Source organism: Rhipicephalus sanguineus, chromosome 2, assembly GCF_013339695.2.
Source record: "Rhipicephalus sanguineus isolate Rsan-2018 chromosome 2, BIME_Rsan_1.4, whole genome shotgun sequence".
NCBI classification, from domain to species: domain Eukaryota; kingdom Metazoa; phylum Arthropoda; class Arachnida; order Ixodida; family Ixodidae; genus Rhipicephalus; species Rhipicephalus sanguineus.
The window spans coordinates 12,139,283-12,154,255 of record NC_051177.1 but is presented as its reverse complement, the minus strand read 5'-3'; the positions used below and the strand labels follow the sequence as shown (position 1 = coordinate 12,154,255).

Here is a 14,973-nt window from a genome sequence, read left to right as displayed (position 1 = left end):
ACGGCAAAGGACTCTTTCCACTAGCGTCATCTATCCAAGCGATGAAAGAAGCTCCGGCGCTTTCAAACATCAATGAACTTCGTTCCCCGCTTGGTCTGGCGGGATTTTACTCCAAGTTCGTTCCCCATTTTTCGGATGTTGTGGAACCTTTACGGGCATTTCTTCGAGGCAACGAGCCATTTGCTTGGACGTCAGCTGCCGAAGAGAGTTTCGTCTGTTTGAAATCACTGCTGACAACTTGCAAGGTTCTACATTTCTTTGACCCGAACCTACCCGTCATCGTCACGACCAATGCCTCCGGGTATGGACTGGGCGCTGTGCTGCAACAAGATAAGGGGATTCTACAGATGGTTGCCTTTGCCTCCCGTACCTTGAGCCCACAAGAAAGGAAATACTCTGCAGGCGAACGTGAAGCCTTAGGATGTGTTTGGGCCTGTGAACATTGGCACGTGTACCTTTGGGGTCACCCCTTTGTCTTGCGAACCGACCACAGTGCTCTTGTCACCTTGCTGTCAACCAAAGGTGTTGGACATCGGCTATTGCGAATTTCACGTTGGTCAGCGCGACTTCTTTGTTGCAACTACACCATAGAGTACCATAAGGGAAGCGATAATGTGGTGGCTGATGCGCTCTCTCGACTGCCTTTGCAAGGAGAAACCAATCAGGTTGCCGAAGATGAGTTTGTTTGCCTTCTTTCTCCGATGCTAACCATTGCAGAATTACAAGCGGAGAGTGCATCTGACAGTACAATCGCAAAAGTCATGAACTTCGTTTTGTCATCATGGCCTCGTAAAGTATCTCTGGAAGCGGAGCTAATGCCATATTTTCATGTACGTGCAGAACTATCCATTGTACACGACTTGCTTTACCGTGGTGACAGGATCGTAATTCCAAGTACCCTTACTCGTCGTTTGATGGAAGTCGCACACGAATCACATCCGGGGATCAGTCGTACGAAAAGCCATTTGCGAGAGTTGTACTGGTGGCCTCGAATGGATAACCATGTAGAACAACTGGTTAAAACATTTGTTTGCCAGTCATGTGACAGATCAGCACGGCCAACCGCAGCACCTATGCAGCCAGTAGCTTTCCCTGACAACCCTTGGGAGAAGATTGCCATTGATATTATTGGCCCATTTGAGCAAGCTGCCATCAATTGCCATTATGCAGTGACGCTTATTGATTATCACAGCAAATGGCCAGAAGTTTTTTTTTGCAAGACAAGTTTCTACGGCAACGGTCAAGAACTTTCTGCTACAAGTGTTTTCTTGTGAGGCTACCCGAGTGAAATGGTTTCCGACCACGGACCGCAGTTCAGCTCGGCTGAATTTGAAGAGTTCCTTCAGGAACGTGGCATACGCCATTGCTTTTCTTCTGTTTACCACCCACAAGTAAACGGGCTTGTAGAAAGGTTTAACAGTCGTCAAATCTGTTGTCCAGATGGCAGTATACGAGCCGGCGTGATATCCGTGTCGCCGTGACAGACTTTTTGGGGGTCTACCACTGCACACCTCATGCCACAACGGGAATTGCACCCGCCGTTTTACTGCACGGACGACTGCCACGAACACGCTTAAGCATTGTTGGATTACCGGATTCTTCATTTCACGAAAATCCAGCACAGGCGATGAAATGGCTGCGTCAGTGTGTCAGACAAAACCAAGCTTCTTCCAAACTTTACACAGACTGCCGTCGCGGAGCCCGGACAAGACACTTTGCCGTCAGCAACTACGTCCGCGTGAGAAAGTCGTCAGTTCACGGGAAAATATCTTCGCGCTTTTCAGAACCGAAGAACATTATTGAGCAACGAGAGCCAGCTTCATTTCTTTTGGATGACGGGCGAGTGTGGAACGCTTCCAAATTTCAAGCGATACACCAAGAAGCTGCGGAGAAGTGCACAGGCAATCGACCTGGTATTCTAGAGTGGATTCTACCACTACCTGACGATTCTCTTCAAGGTGGTGCATTTCCTGCGAGTGAACAACATACTGACTGTCCATCTACGTCACGGCAAGAAATAGCAGCACAAGCCAGCAGTGAATCAAGTACTCAGCCGTCTTCACTGCAGGACGAAATGACCGGCCAACCACCACGGAAGAGCGCACAAGGTAAAAAAACTCCTTTGAAGCTCAGGGACTATGCGTTATGCAAGCGAGTTTTTTTTTTTTTTTTTATCAACCGGGGAAATGTTGCATATGAAACAAGATGAGGATGGTCGCTTGGGGTCATGAAATAAAAGAAGATGATGTTCAGGCATCGGATGCATCGTTTCTCTCTGTTCTAAATACAACAGCATGGTGGTTAGTCGTAGTGGTGTCTTCAGATCATGCAATTGTTCCGGTGTTCATAGAGTGCAGCAAGTTTCCAAGAGGAACTTGTATGACAGAGTTATTTATGGTCACTTTTGTCTGTGAAGAATGTTACATGACAAGACCAGCATGTTCAAGCGTGTCTTTTAGATGTGAAGCATCTTATAGCGGCGGCATGTCCCGCAACGGCGTCCGCACTCACACTGCGCATGCGCAACTCTCCTTCTTTCTTCTCTCCAACAGCTGCACGTTACTCTCTCCCACCACCTGTTTGCGCTTCTCCTGCGTTCTCGCTTCTGCTCTCACAGCGCATGCGCTACTCTCCTCCTCTAGTCTCCTCTCCTTCAAGTGTGAATATAAAGCGGGTAGAGCACTGCGCGCATTCAGTTCAGCGCTTGCTTCGGTTCACTCTGCTTGACTCCGTTGATGCTTCCGATGAAGTGTGAGTAGGGCTCGACATGCCAAAATTCTCTCCTGCACAACGCCACGATGAGCGCATGCGCGTCCCCTCCCTCTCTCTCTCCTCTCCTACGCTGCCCCTCTCACGCGCGCCTGTCGACCGCGTTCTCCGCTCGCCCTATGAGAATTAACGGCCAGGCTAGAGGGAAGACACGACGCGCGTAGCGTTCCTCTTCTCGTTCCACGACGCGAGGTCGGTAGCATGCCCAAGGTTGGTAGCACGCCCAACGAACGCCAACAGGACGCGGTCGTGCAAGTGCTCCAGCTTCGCATCGCCTCATGGTCCCCTTTAGCAGGAGATGGTGTAATTTTTTTACACTGTACTTTGCAGTATCTTGGATTTATCAGCACAGATTTCCCCAGCTCTGACTATCTTCATTTGGATACAAGCACTGCACTTATACATTTCAAATATTAGGGAACGCGTATCCCAAATGTGTGCTTTATTAAGCACGGTGTGTCACTGCACCTTGCTGTATGCAATGGTTATATATGCACGAAGTACATGCCAGTTTGTGTAAGTACCCTCACTGCCCTGTATTACGTTCTTATTGGCTCACATGTGCCTATTTTTTATGTGGCTTCTCGTCGCAAAGTGACACAGGCTATGAGGTAGTGGAAAGCTTCGGATAATTGGTTTTTGAACCTGCTCTCACACTGCACAGCATCAGAGGCCTCTGGCATTTTCACCTCCAGAGAAATGCGAGTGCCGCCGCCAGAGCCGAACTCACACTGTGAGTCAGCAGCCATGCAACATACCTATGCCCCAAATGCTGGTGAATAAGTACCAAGTGAATTCATTTGACGTCCATTCAGAGTAGTTTAGGATGTACATTAATATTTGTTATATGGTTCGTCTAGCCAACAAAATGGGCTGAAAGCACACACAAACTACGCAAGTGGTTGACAGATTTAGTCAAGGGCCATCTTGGCTTTGCACACATACACTGCCAAATTGGGTACGTTTTGAAGGCTTCATTGATGCTTTCCATGTGATTTTGGTAGAACTTTATGGGTTGATATTGCTTTAATTTTCACTCAATATTTCTTTCACACGGTGTAGAACGGTATGTGCAAACACATTTCACACCTCAAAATATGTTCCAATAACACCTGCTGCAAGCACCTCATTTTTTGTCGCGGCTGCTGTGTGTATGCAAGTCAGCACATTTAAATGGATGACACTCATCAGTGGAACTGCAAGTGTTGAGGCAGTTTTTTCCAAGGCTGCATTACCCTGTTAACGTGCTTTCCTTCCCAGAACACTCATTGTGCACCACTTTCACCTGTTTCAATATTTATGTTAACTGTGTCTTCACAGCCGCTAAATAAACGTATTATATATATGCATTTTTATATTTACAGGCTACCAAAGCACACACTGCCAACCTGATGATGATTGAGACAGGTCTGCTACTGCATCCCCACACCCAAAAATAAGAGCCATTTGATATGCCCATGTTATGTGTGGAACTGCTGTGTACAACCTACGGATGCCCACTCTCATCAAAGCGATATCCCATCGCTGATATTTACTGAATGTCCGCTGGATGTGAGACGGTCTCAGCGCCAGATAGTCCCAGCAGCAACTGGCAATAAACCACTTGACCAGTAGAAACCAGCAGCGAAATTTTCACCTGGGTCGGAACAAGGTACGGACCGGAATGTGCGTGAAGTAACGGGCAGTTCTTGCTCTTTTTCCCCGTGTCATCCAGCGGCAAGACGCCGAGGCTTCCACCTCCTGCATAACATCAACCATGAGCAGCGAGAAAATTGTCACCACCTTTAACCAACCTCGGTTGTCAACACTGAAGACCTTGTGCAAAGCGCTAGCCTTTATGTGGTTCCCGAATGACTGCGGTGCGCCGACAGATATGTCGAGAACCCAACCCTGAAATGAAAAGCCGGCCGCAGGGCGATGATTCACCAGTGCCGCAGCGGAACCGTTGCAAAAGCGCCGTAGCGGAACCGCTGCAAAAGCAGCCGAACGTGACGCTAGAAAGGACTCACCTCGCCTTTCTTTGGCACCTTAGGAGTGGCATTTTTGTACTTGGAGCTCTTGAAGCGATACATAGAACGTCCGGTGCATAAACTGAGTATTTCTGTGGGGGAAAAAAAAAAAAAGAACCTGGTGTGAGGGCGATGTCTAAACAAAGAAAGTCGCCACCAGCGAAGCAGTCGATGCGCGAAACATTCACCACACAGCAGCAGGGCACAATCAAGCTCCAAAATAGAGCTGTCAGCTGCACCGGTTTCGATTGATTTGACGTCGTTCAGTCTACACCTCGAAGCTTGACGCAGATATATCTGATCGCGCACTAAATGCAAGAGACTGTCGTTCGTTTCGTACACTCCTCCGGAAAACTGAATAGGAACGACAAGAAACAAATACATACGTCGCGTATTGACTCCTGTTCCCAAGTTTACCAGAGTTTACTTCTATGAAGAAACGACAGAAACGACGCCTCCTCGTAGGTCACGTGGGATAAAGCATCACGTGACCTTGGTTGTAACGTCAAAGCTACGATTACAGTCCGCGGCCTTCCAGGTGGCACATGGGATGAATGCCGGCGGCTGCCGCTTGGAGCGCTGCAGCGTGGGTGGGTGCCGCGGCGCCGCCCGCTCCTCATATACCGCCGTGTTTCCACAGCATCGGTGAGGGGGCCGCTGCAGGTTTTGTTTCATTAAGCCGCAGCGGTTGCTCAGTGTTGTACATTGGCCACAATTTGCTAAGAATATTCAGGGAATATTGTGGGTGCCGCATAAGGTTTGAGGCTTGGTTTGTAGCGTGGGATCTCGTTGACAACGCCGTTCACGGTGATGGCGAACGCGTGCTCGATGAAACTCGTCAAAATCGTTTTCGCAAGCCACAGCACTTGGTTTCAGTCTCCTGTCCGCCCTCTTTATTCTTCTGTCCCAATCTTCGAGACTGTCTTCATCAGATGTGGCCGTGATGATGATGAAAAACTTTATTATACATATTGCTGAATGGGTGGAGTCCCTAGTCCGGGATCCCATTGGCTTGCGCCCCGGTCCTTGCGCGGGCCACCAGGGCCTCTTGGACCCCCCGGTCCGGGCTGGACAGTGCCGCCTCCCATCCATCTCTACTGAAATCCTTAAAGAAATCTGTTTTGGATGTGTTGCACTGGCACTCCCATGCCATGTGATAAAGTGTAGCTCGAGATGTGGCCGTGAATAATGATATGCGCTGTTTGTTCGAGCGGCAACCAGGTGTGCAGAACGGTACTACGAAACGAGATCCTTATGGCGCTTTGGCTTCGACATTCCCTTAGATTCACCTCATAATTCCCGTAATGACGGGCACAGAAACGCGACAACCACTCACTCACCCTTTGACGGCACGAACAACAAACACGCAACCCGGCAATAACACTGAAAACACGAACACAGAAATCGACGCAACCGCTGCAAATCTGCTGTGCGGAGCAGACGACACGCGTGATCAGCACCCACCGCACCCACCCGTATGGCAGCGCCCCTGGCGGCCACCGCGGGCGTTCATCCAAACCGGTGCCACGTTCCTCTATTGAAAAGAGGGGGTGCACGCCAGTACATTGTGCTACGCCGTGCTCCCGACCTGGCTAACCTGGCTGCAGAAATTAGGCGCCTTTTCTTCTTCAGACCACTATCACGATGGTTCGAGTTACAGTTCTAGTACACTGTAGTTCGAGTGTTCGGGGGCATGGAGGATTCGGGGGTCCATTCGATTTACGGCCTCATAAGCTGGTGGAGTGGCGATTATTGCGCAAGAGTGAAGCCGTGCCCACCAAAAGATACCGGCTGCGCCCGCCATCTTAGTAGGGGCAGAATAAACCATCGGCGTTTGGCGAAGGAAAGCGAGCGTTTTCCTTGCACGCCAGACGAGTTTAATATGGCAACTTTTACGGGTTAGATACTGCTCCAGGTGTGTCTTTGTGTACTAGTTTTCGCAAATAAGCCTCAAAGTCATGGCAAATTTTATTGGAGATCAATCGCCAATACTCCTCTCGACGGGTTACTTTTGTCGGCAACAACGATCTTTTATTTTATAAATAACGTAGTATTTACACTAACCGATCGAAGCCACTTGATCTCTAAGTCGGCACCATCAGAAAATAGCATGTTTCCGAGCTCGTTGGTGGGCAAAAGCTGGCTTCACTTTGGCTGGCAAGGCGTTGCGAGAGCTTCACGTCTCAGGTACAGTGTACTATCTCAGGAGCACCGTTCGCAGCGCCGCCATCGGTGGCGCACGACGCACGAGGCGAATGGAGTCTCGTGCGTAGTTTCCGTACGGTCCCTAGAATATACTGTAGTTTCCGGCATAGAGTCTATGGTTTCCTCCGGCGTGCATGGTTTGCATAGCTGTTGGCACCACTCTATGGTTGGCACGAGCCTGTTTGTTAGTGTGCAAAACACTGGGAATTAGGCTAGGCGGATGTGCCATTGAAGGCCGGCCCGATGAAAACCGTAACAATGGTTGTGCAGTTTGCCCAGACATTTGGCATTTATTCTTGACCCTTCTCTCGAACTTGTTAACAGTGCAGTCGCGACAAATATGCATCATATTTTGCGAGGAATTGTCAAGTCCGACTCTCCGGAAGATGTCAAACGAAACTTGATCGAAAATAAGCTTATTCCGGCTGCTTCAAAACCGATGAACTCAAATGACTGTCAATCTCTGCTTGAAGTGTCATGGGACCTCGCAATCAGTGGTGACAATGGCTTTCTTCAGAACGGTGGAATTCAGGTAAGCTGCCTTTTCCGACTCATATTTTGCTTTTGAGGACTTCCATTCGGCACGTCTCACTGAGCATGCGTACCGATAAGTTTACTTATAAATTAGCGAAAATACAGGGATTTCTTTCGAGTTTTTACACAGACGGCTTTTCTTCGGACGTGTGTTGTAACGCTATCACGTTAAAACGTCTAGCCACCCTAATCACAACACAATTTTATTGTGGCGAGGCTGCACGCCGTTCTCCGTTGCGCGTTTGCATATCACTTGGCGCTGGTTGGTCGTGGTTTGTTCTTACAAATACTCCCACAAAAACACCGTGGTTGCTTTCGTTATTTAATGCTTCGTGCGACAGATAGCGTCTCCTTGGAACTTTCTTGCTCGGCCTGCTTGCATTCGTTCTCCCGGTCTTTGAATACCTGCAGCCTGTCGTGGCTTCACGTGACCGTCTACCGCGCCTGTATAGACGTCAGACTCTGCCCAGGCGGCGCTGCAAAAAACACCGCCACCAGCGCCCTCATCGCAGCCCTGGCGCAAACTGGGTAGTACAAAGAGAGCCGTCCACAAGCAAATGTGCATAGGTCACAATAGAACCCCCCCCCCTCTTTCGTTGGCGTCGAGGCGCGGTTTCTTGAAAATCAAGGTCCTGAAAAGCTTCTGCTGCCAGTACACGCTTCAGAAACAAAGGAAGCTGATAAAAGCGAACTGCGAATACAATGCAAAATAAGTTTTAGTTATTCCGGCGCGCCGCAACTCGCAAGTACAAGCGAGCATTGCACGACATCGAGTTCGAGGCAAGCCCTCCGACATCCATTTTCTAGCGCCTAAATGCGTTAAAATCGGGTATATACGTAATGCCAAAGCAATGAAGTACATACACGATCAATTTACTTAACTATGTATCTTGCGATCAGTGGTACAAAACTCGCTTTATCGGGGACGAATGGCCCTGGCGATTTTTGCCTTTTCGGTTGCATTCTCCCTTAATTAGTCTCTCGTTTCCTGTGCACTAGAGCTGTTTTATTATGGATCCTCAAATGGTATCTTGATGGTCGTCTTCCGTTGCAAATGGGGATACGTGCCTGTCCACTTTCGCATGGTACAACCAAAGGCAAAACCGCAGAGGCCACGGGCAAAACAAACCTGAAGGTGGTCACGACCAACATTTTGCGATTTGCTTGTATGACGCACGTGTTAGCTAGTTAGAACCAGAACTCTGAGCCTTCAAAACGTACGTCCGCGATGCTGTGTGGTGACGCCTAACTCCGATTATAAGTTGTCGCGGTGTGCGACGTATCACGCGTCTGCAGTTTGCCTCTAGCTGTTCACTCTGTCTTTACACGGCCAGAGCCTCTGTGCACTGCGGCCAGAGCCTCTGCTGGGCTTCATAGTCATGATTACCATGGTTCTCCATCAGGGCTACGCAAAACAATAGCAGAGCCACATTGTCATACTTTCTCATGTGACCGGCTATAGAGAACGCGGTCAGTTCGCTTACCCAACACGCTCGCAACGGCCCGTATCCAGCGCTCTCGCCTTTCTTCTTCGTACGACAGCTGTGGAAATCGGTAAAACTGAACGTTGTTACGTCCGTGGCAATTCACAACGCAACAGTAGCTTCGATCACGGCGTTTCTTTGTATCGTGTGGGGCAGTCTCGTCTGCTGTTGTTTTCACCGTCATTCTGGTCAGTGATCTAGCAGGCGCTTCATGACGGTTCGATGGAGTGTCCGACTAGCGGAGAGAAATTCACAGCTCTCGTTCTGAGTGTTAAATGCGCAAACACACGCGATATTAAGCTCGATCGTTGTTTCGCACTCGCTAGTTACACCTAGTCCCACAGCAAACTGTGCGAGGGAGTCTGTCTTTGTACTACCCAATACTTCTCTGACAGGTGGCGCCACGCGTCTTGGAAACTCCAGAGTCTGACGTCTATCACCCGGACATGGGAGGAATTTATGCTCGGACTGCCCTCGCAGACGTTAGTGGCAAATAAAATGCCGCACTAGCTTTCGGGTTACGCTATGTTACAATCTTAGATTTCGAAAGGCTGAAAAATTTCTTCCTCAATTTTATGAACTTTCTGATTTAACGAAATAATTTGAGCACCCTCACCACTTTGTTAAATTGAGTTTCAATATATAGAAACGATAGCCATAAAAGAATTGCTTTCTTGTATGTCTACAGGCTTGTTTTCTTAAATTCACTAGCCCGGCATAGTGAGTAGAAACATGTACTTTCAAGACTGACAACCAATTTTTCGGGCACCTATTTCAAGACTGACAACCAATTTTTCGGGCACCTAATTTCTTTAGCGCAATGGAAAGCTAACTGGTCAGAGTGTCTATCCATGAAATGGTAACGGGGAAAACACCGTGAAACATATTTAATCAGAATTTTTCTATTTGCGGTGAATATGAAGTCTTAAAGGGACACTAAAGGCAAATAATTTATATTAGAGTGAAAGCTCAATGTATGACAACTTCTAAAACGGCAATATTATCAACAGCAGTGCCCTGCTTACAGAGAAATTAAGCTAAATGTATCACATGATGAGCGCCACGAGTGGGACATTTTCGAAGTGATCCCAATGACGTATGAGAGTGTGCCTACAATAAATCACTAGTAATCAAACTAGCAGCAATAAAAAAAGAACCTTCCGTGCATCAAAAGACGTAATAAAATGCTGTTTATTCGTTTCCGTTTGATTCATGGAAAAAAGAACCTTTTTCGCGTTGCCATGGGGAACAGCGCGCGTGGTTCAAAGGTTTTGTTTTCGCCTAACTGCGCTTCACCCGGCGCCCTGCTTCGCTCATGCGGTCGCGTCTCAGTGGTAGTTTCGGGATCGCGTACTGCCGCGTGTGTTTTGCGCGCTCGTGAAAGTCACTCTGACAGAAAGTTTGATAAAATGCCGCATGCAATGACGCAGGCACTATGAGCCCTCAGCAGCATATTGCGTTCATCGGGGCTAAGTCGCTGAATTGGAGCCCAGCGTCGCGAGCCGATGTCTCGTCAAGTTCTCCGTCCACATCCGTTGCAGCGATTGCGGCAAGCTTCGATGGCTTCGATTACCGTTGTTGCTGCTGTGGGTCCCGCTACTTTCGCTCTGCTGCTACTAGTGTCGGCGGCTGCACAGTAAAGGCGGGCAACGTTGGGCACGGCAGCAGTGACGTATGAAAGGCTGATTTCAGGCGGATGATTTGAAGTGCGCTAACGCGATGCGGACCACTAAAACGTGATTTTATTTCAAAATAAACACTTCCTTGGCATAAAAGTAGCACTACGAGGTTTCTGGACCGCTATTTCAACAATCAACGTCGACTTAATATTTGCCTTTAGTGTCCCTTTAAACACACTTGATAACACATGCTGCTAACAGTGAGCGCGAGAGCGGTTCATGTTCGAGCGCGGCGGTTTACTGCGCATGCGTGCACTCCGTGCGTATGTGCTGCAGCTGGACTTGGGCCACCGATGGCCCCGAAGGCAGTGCCGTTTCTCACCATGCAACTCCTTTTACCTCGTAGGCAGCACAGAACAGAGCGGGGATAGATAATAATATACATACTCTAACTTTGAGGACCAATTATGGCGCGCATGACAGCATCAGACTACGTACAGCAAAGTGACCGTCTACGTAATCCTGCTTCAAGGCTCTTCCGCTGGGCTGCACGACATACCGGTTTTTGTTAGTTTTAAGCAGAATTTAAAAATACAAACCCTACTCTCAGTGCGAAAAGTATGCTGGAATCGATCACTATATTTCACGGTCTTTTCATTTCTACCAGGATCTAATCACACGTTCTGCCCAGTTGTCAGTCCCTTTAAAGCACATGATGCCACTTCCGTTCTACTTACTAGAAGCTGCATTGTGGAGCACAGGTTTCCCCATGTGAAGGGTGGCTGGAGATCCAGTGGTCTCTTCTCTATGTGTGTGTATAAACACAATTGTGGGTTTTTTATGCACCTAATAGGGAGTTTTTGAATTGGGGCCCCAAAGCCCTTTGCGTGTGCTCGCTTTGGGTCAAGCAGGAGCTAAGAGTTTTCGAATAGGGTCTACGGCGCTTTGAACATTCCCCCTATTCTAGGTCACCCTAGTCTTGGCCAAGAGCCGTCACTTCAGTGGGTGCCATCATGTTTGTTTGACGCAAAACTTAAGGGACAGGCTTTGGGGCTCCCGCTAAATTCGAGAAATAGCGTCCCCAAAGCAAAACCAAAATGCTGTTTGGGTCTCACGTATGCGCAGTGGCCTTGGCGCTATTTCTTTGGGGCCCCTATTGGAAAACTCCCTAATAATGATAAGGCATGTACTCCGCAGTAAGGGACTCTTGATTAATGCTGAACACCTGGGCTTCCGTAATATGCACCTTAGTCCAAGTGCACAGGTGTTCTTGCATTTTGCCTCCATTGAAATGCGGCCATGTGGCCAGCATTGTGACACCTTACCTGCTAAGCTATCCTGCTGGGTATATAAATGAAAAGGGGGAAATCGAGAGATGTATTGCATTAGAACGTGTAACTGGGCAAGTTGGTGTGATTCCATCTTGAATGAATGAAACGCGCGAAAGAACGAGGACGAACAGAAGAAACAACAGACCGCGGCGCTGACTCGCAACTGAAACTTTATTTCACAAGGAACAGAATAAATAGCATTTGGGAAAGGATATCAAAAGACCATCACGTATGCACAGGGCGACAAAAGTAGCAACAACAACAAAATACCCTACGTGAGTGATTAGTCATGAACATGAGGCAAGTTGTCTCTGAGATAAGACACTTCAGCCTGTGACAAGGCTACCGAAGGTTGGCTGACGCATATGTGATCTTCCAATGACATGTAAAAAAGCTTCCATTATTTCTCGTGTGCGCTGATCCCTGTGCCTGTGCAAAATTTCTGTCCTATCAAAACTGGGATTACAACCACTTTTTTGACAATGAAGAGCCAAATGAGAACCTGTGCCGTTTTTAACATTTTGCGCATGCTCTTCGATCCTAATGTTTATGCATTAGGATCCTACGAAGCATGCAGACCGAGTATGCATTCTCGGTCTGCATCCTCGTCTTTTTATTGCGCTGTAAGCTGATTGAAAATTAACTATAACCAACTAGCCCAGATTTCCCTTCTTGTTCTTTTATGAATCGATTAAATTTTGTCCAGGCATGTTCCTGCAGCTTTTAAATGATATATGATGTAGGTCACTTCATCTGGAACAGTTGCAAATGAGTGTGATGAGTGTAAGCACTACTGGATTTATTGTTGAATATCATTAGTATGATTGGAGGTATGGTCACAGAAAAACTTAATTAAATGCATTGCTGATGTCTACTGGTTCGTTATGCAAGACGTCTAATGACCGAAGTTTTATTGCAGGTTCCTCTCGACTAGATTGGTTAATAAAAGAGTTCATATTTCTCCACTGATGTTTCGAGTCTTGTGGAGATAGGTAGGTTTTGCACGAAGCTTACCCTACGAGGTGACCTGGAAGGGACTACACTGCCGCAGCGAACAAAGACGCTACGGCCGGGTTCGTCGACTCTCTGTCATGGCGCAGAAAAGGCACTCGAGGCAGGTTGCCAACAAACACGGGTTTATTAACCCAAGATGCATCACAGTACGAAAGTCACGGGCTTGCAGGCCATAAAGGGAACTCCGCAAGACCGGTCGAATACGCTTGCCAGCGGCACTACGACTATCACACAAAGGGCAGCAGTCTGCCAACATCGACAGTCAGTTTTTGAGTTTAATGAGGCATCTAAGGCAGCAGTCGAGCACACGAACCAGAAGCCGCCTGCCAGAGCAGCGCGTCAACTTCTCATACAGGCCCGAGAGCATCTGATGCGGGCAAGCCCGCGCCAGACAGAAGTGAGCTCATGGGGAAGGGGGTTGTCCTTGGCGACCAATGAGGACAGGCATTGCGCAGTGACGTAGGCTAGCAGCATGTCTGGACTCGTGCGGGGAAGACCAATGCATGGCTCGTACCAAGCAAAAAGGCCTGGCGGCGTAGCCACGGTAGCCATGTCGGCAAATGATGGTGGTTCCCGGCGCTCGAGCTGCGCGGGGCCAGCACACATGCTAGCTGGGGAACGAGGCGCCAAGGGGGAGGGCGAGCTCAATTCCCACAGTCTTTACCTGCTTGATCTATTTTGGGCTTGTAAAAACTCACAGGGTCCCTTATGCATTCGCCGAAGATGACTCGAAGTTGAAAGCCTTCTTATTTTTCTTCTCAGTCGATGTATTGATCCTCCCCCGCCTCCCTCTGAAAGCTTTCTGCACCTAACGTGGTTTTGCACTGCCTCCAAGATCAGAGGCATTGCAAGCTTTCTGGACCTTGCAAGGTTTTGCACAGCCTCCGTGATCGGTCCACCATTGACCAAGAGAAGATGTCTCGTGATGACTACATCACATGGCACCACGTGATGTGACATCATAGTGACGTTATGGTGACATCATCACGTAATGATTACCTTTTGCATGACTCGTGTTGACGCCGACTCTGCGGGTGCCGACATCGACAGTCAGTTTTTGAGTTTAATGAGGCATCTAAGGCCTCTTAGTGTATTTATTGGGACACTAAAGAGATAAACGATTTTTCTCGCATTAGTTCATTACCCTTTCACAGTACCAAAAGCACTACTCTTGCTGCGGGAAGATGCTTGGTAAGCCAGAAAATGCACAAAAAGAAAATGCAGGGGGCGAAGCCACCTTGAAGTTGCTGCACCAATTTTCATGATGTCCCAGATTTTGACGGCACCTGCTAGGGCCTACATGGTTTGCAACTGGCACAAAATGAGCTGCATTGTCCTTTGAATGTGCCAGGCATGTAACGTACCAAGTTTCAGGTGATTTTGTTCAGCCAGCATGGCCAAGTATGACAAAAAAAAAATTGAAATTCGTTGTGTCACACTGACATTCACGTGTAGAGAATTCAGTTTGGAATTCAAATTCAGAAACTAAACTTTCACCTTCTCTTTCTCTTCTATTAATAGGCCTGTGATGATGAAATTATTGAAGGCAGAGTTTTCACAGAATATTTTATCAGTCTCAACTGATTCATTTTCTCGCTTTAGTGTCCGTTTAAATAGCCTGCTGAGCACATTATACGTTTTGTTGCACTTCATTGCCATAGTGCTTAAAAATAGGCATTCCACAAACTAGCAGCTGTCAGGAAACCATTTGCAGCAACTTCGTTGAAGAGTGTGCTTTGTATGGTGCAACATGTGTTTTGCACAGCCTCTGTTGTCTTGTGCTCTGCAGGCATATTTACATGCGAGGGGTATTCATTTGCAGGTGTTCACAGCTTGGTGCAAGTATCACAGGAATGCTCTGACAAGGTTTTTCACCCACAGCCACTTGACGACAGCTCTGACATCACCTGAAGTCATTCACAAAGACAAGTATGCTGTAGTGTATGCCCATGTAGCTGCCATTAATTGCGCAGTGCAGTGTGTGATTTGCTTAAAACAAATCCAGTCT

The 14,973-nt window shown here is 48.0% G+C and overlaps 2 protein-coding genes across 5 annotated transcripts in view; one reads left to right on the top strand and one right to left on the bottom strand.

The window, feature by feature from the left end:
- LOC119382415 (coronin-7) overlaps window positions 1–5,291 on the bottom strand; it is a 231,134-nt gene extending 225,843 nt beyond the window's left edge. The window contains exons 1-4 of the mRNA XM_037650110.2: window positions 5,165–5,291; window positions 4,779–4,870; window positions 4,563–4,659; window positions 4,429–4,509 (exon numbers count right to left, since the gene is read on the bottom strand). Coding sequence (XP_037506038.1) covers window positions 4,429–4,509; window positions 4,563–4,659; window positions 4,779–4,841 — 241 coding nt within the window. The 5' untranslated portion in view covers window positions 4,842–4,870; window positions 5,165–5,291. The remainder of the gene's footprint in view (window positions 1–4,428; window positions 4,510–4,562; window positions 4,660–4,778; window positions 4,871–5,164) is intronic.
- Window positions 5,292–7,144: 1,853 nt separating this feature from the next.
- LOC119382414 (ubiquitin carboxyl-terminal hydrolase 35) overlaps window positions 7,145–14,973 on the top strand; it is a 223,412-nt gene continuing 215,583 nt past the window's right edge. For 2 of the 4 annotated variants that reach the window (XM_037650109.2, XM_049412195.1), the window contains exons 1-2: window positions 7,145–7,515; window positions 14,788–14,894. In XM_037650109.2, coding sequence (XP_037506037.1) covers window positions 7,324–7,515; window positions 14,788–14,894 — 299 coding nt within the window. In that variant the 5' untranslated portion in view covers window positions 7,145–7,323. The remainder of the gene's footprint in view (window positions 7,516–14,787; window positions 14,895–14,973) is intronic. The other 2 variants (XM_049412196.1, XM_037650108.2) reach the window with 2 other exon arrangements.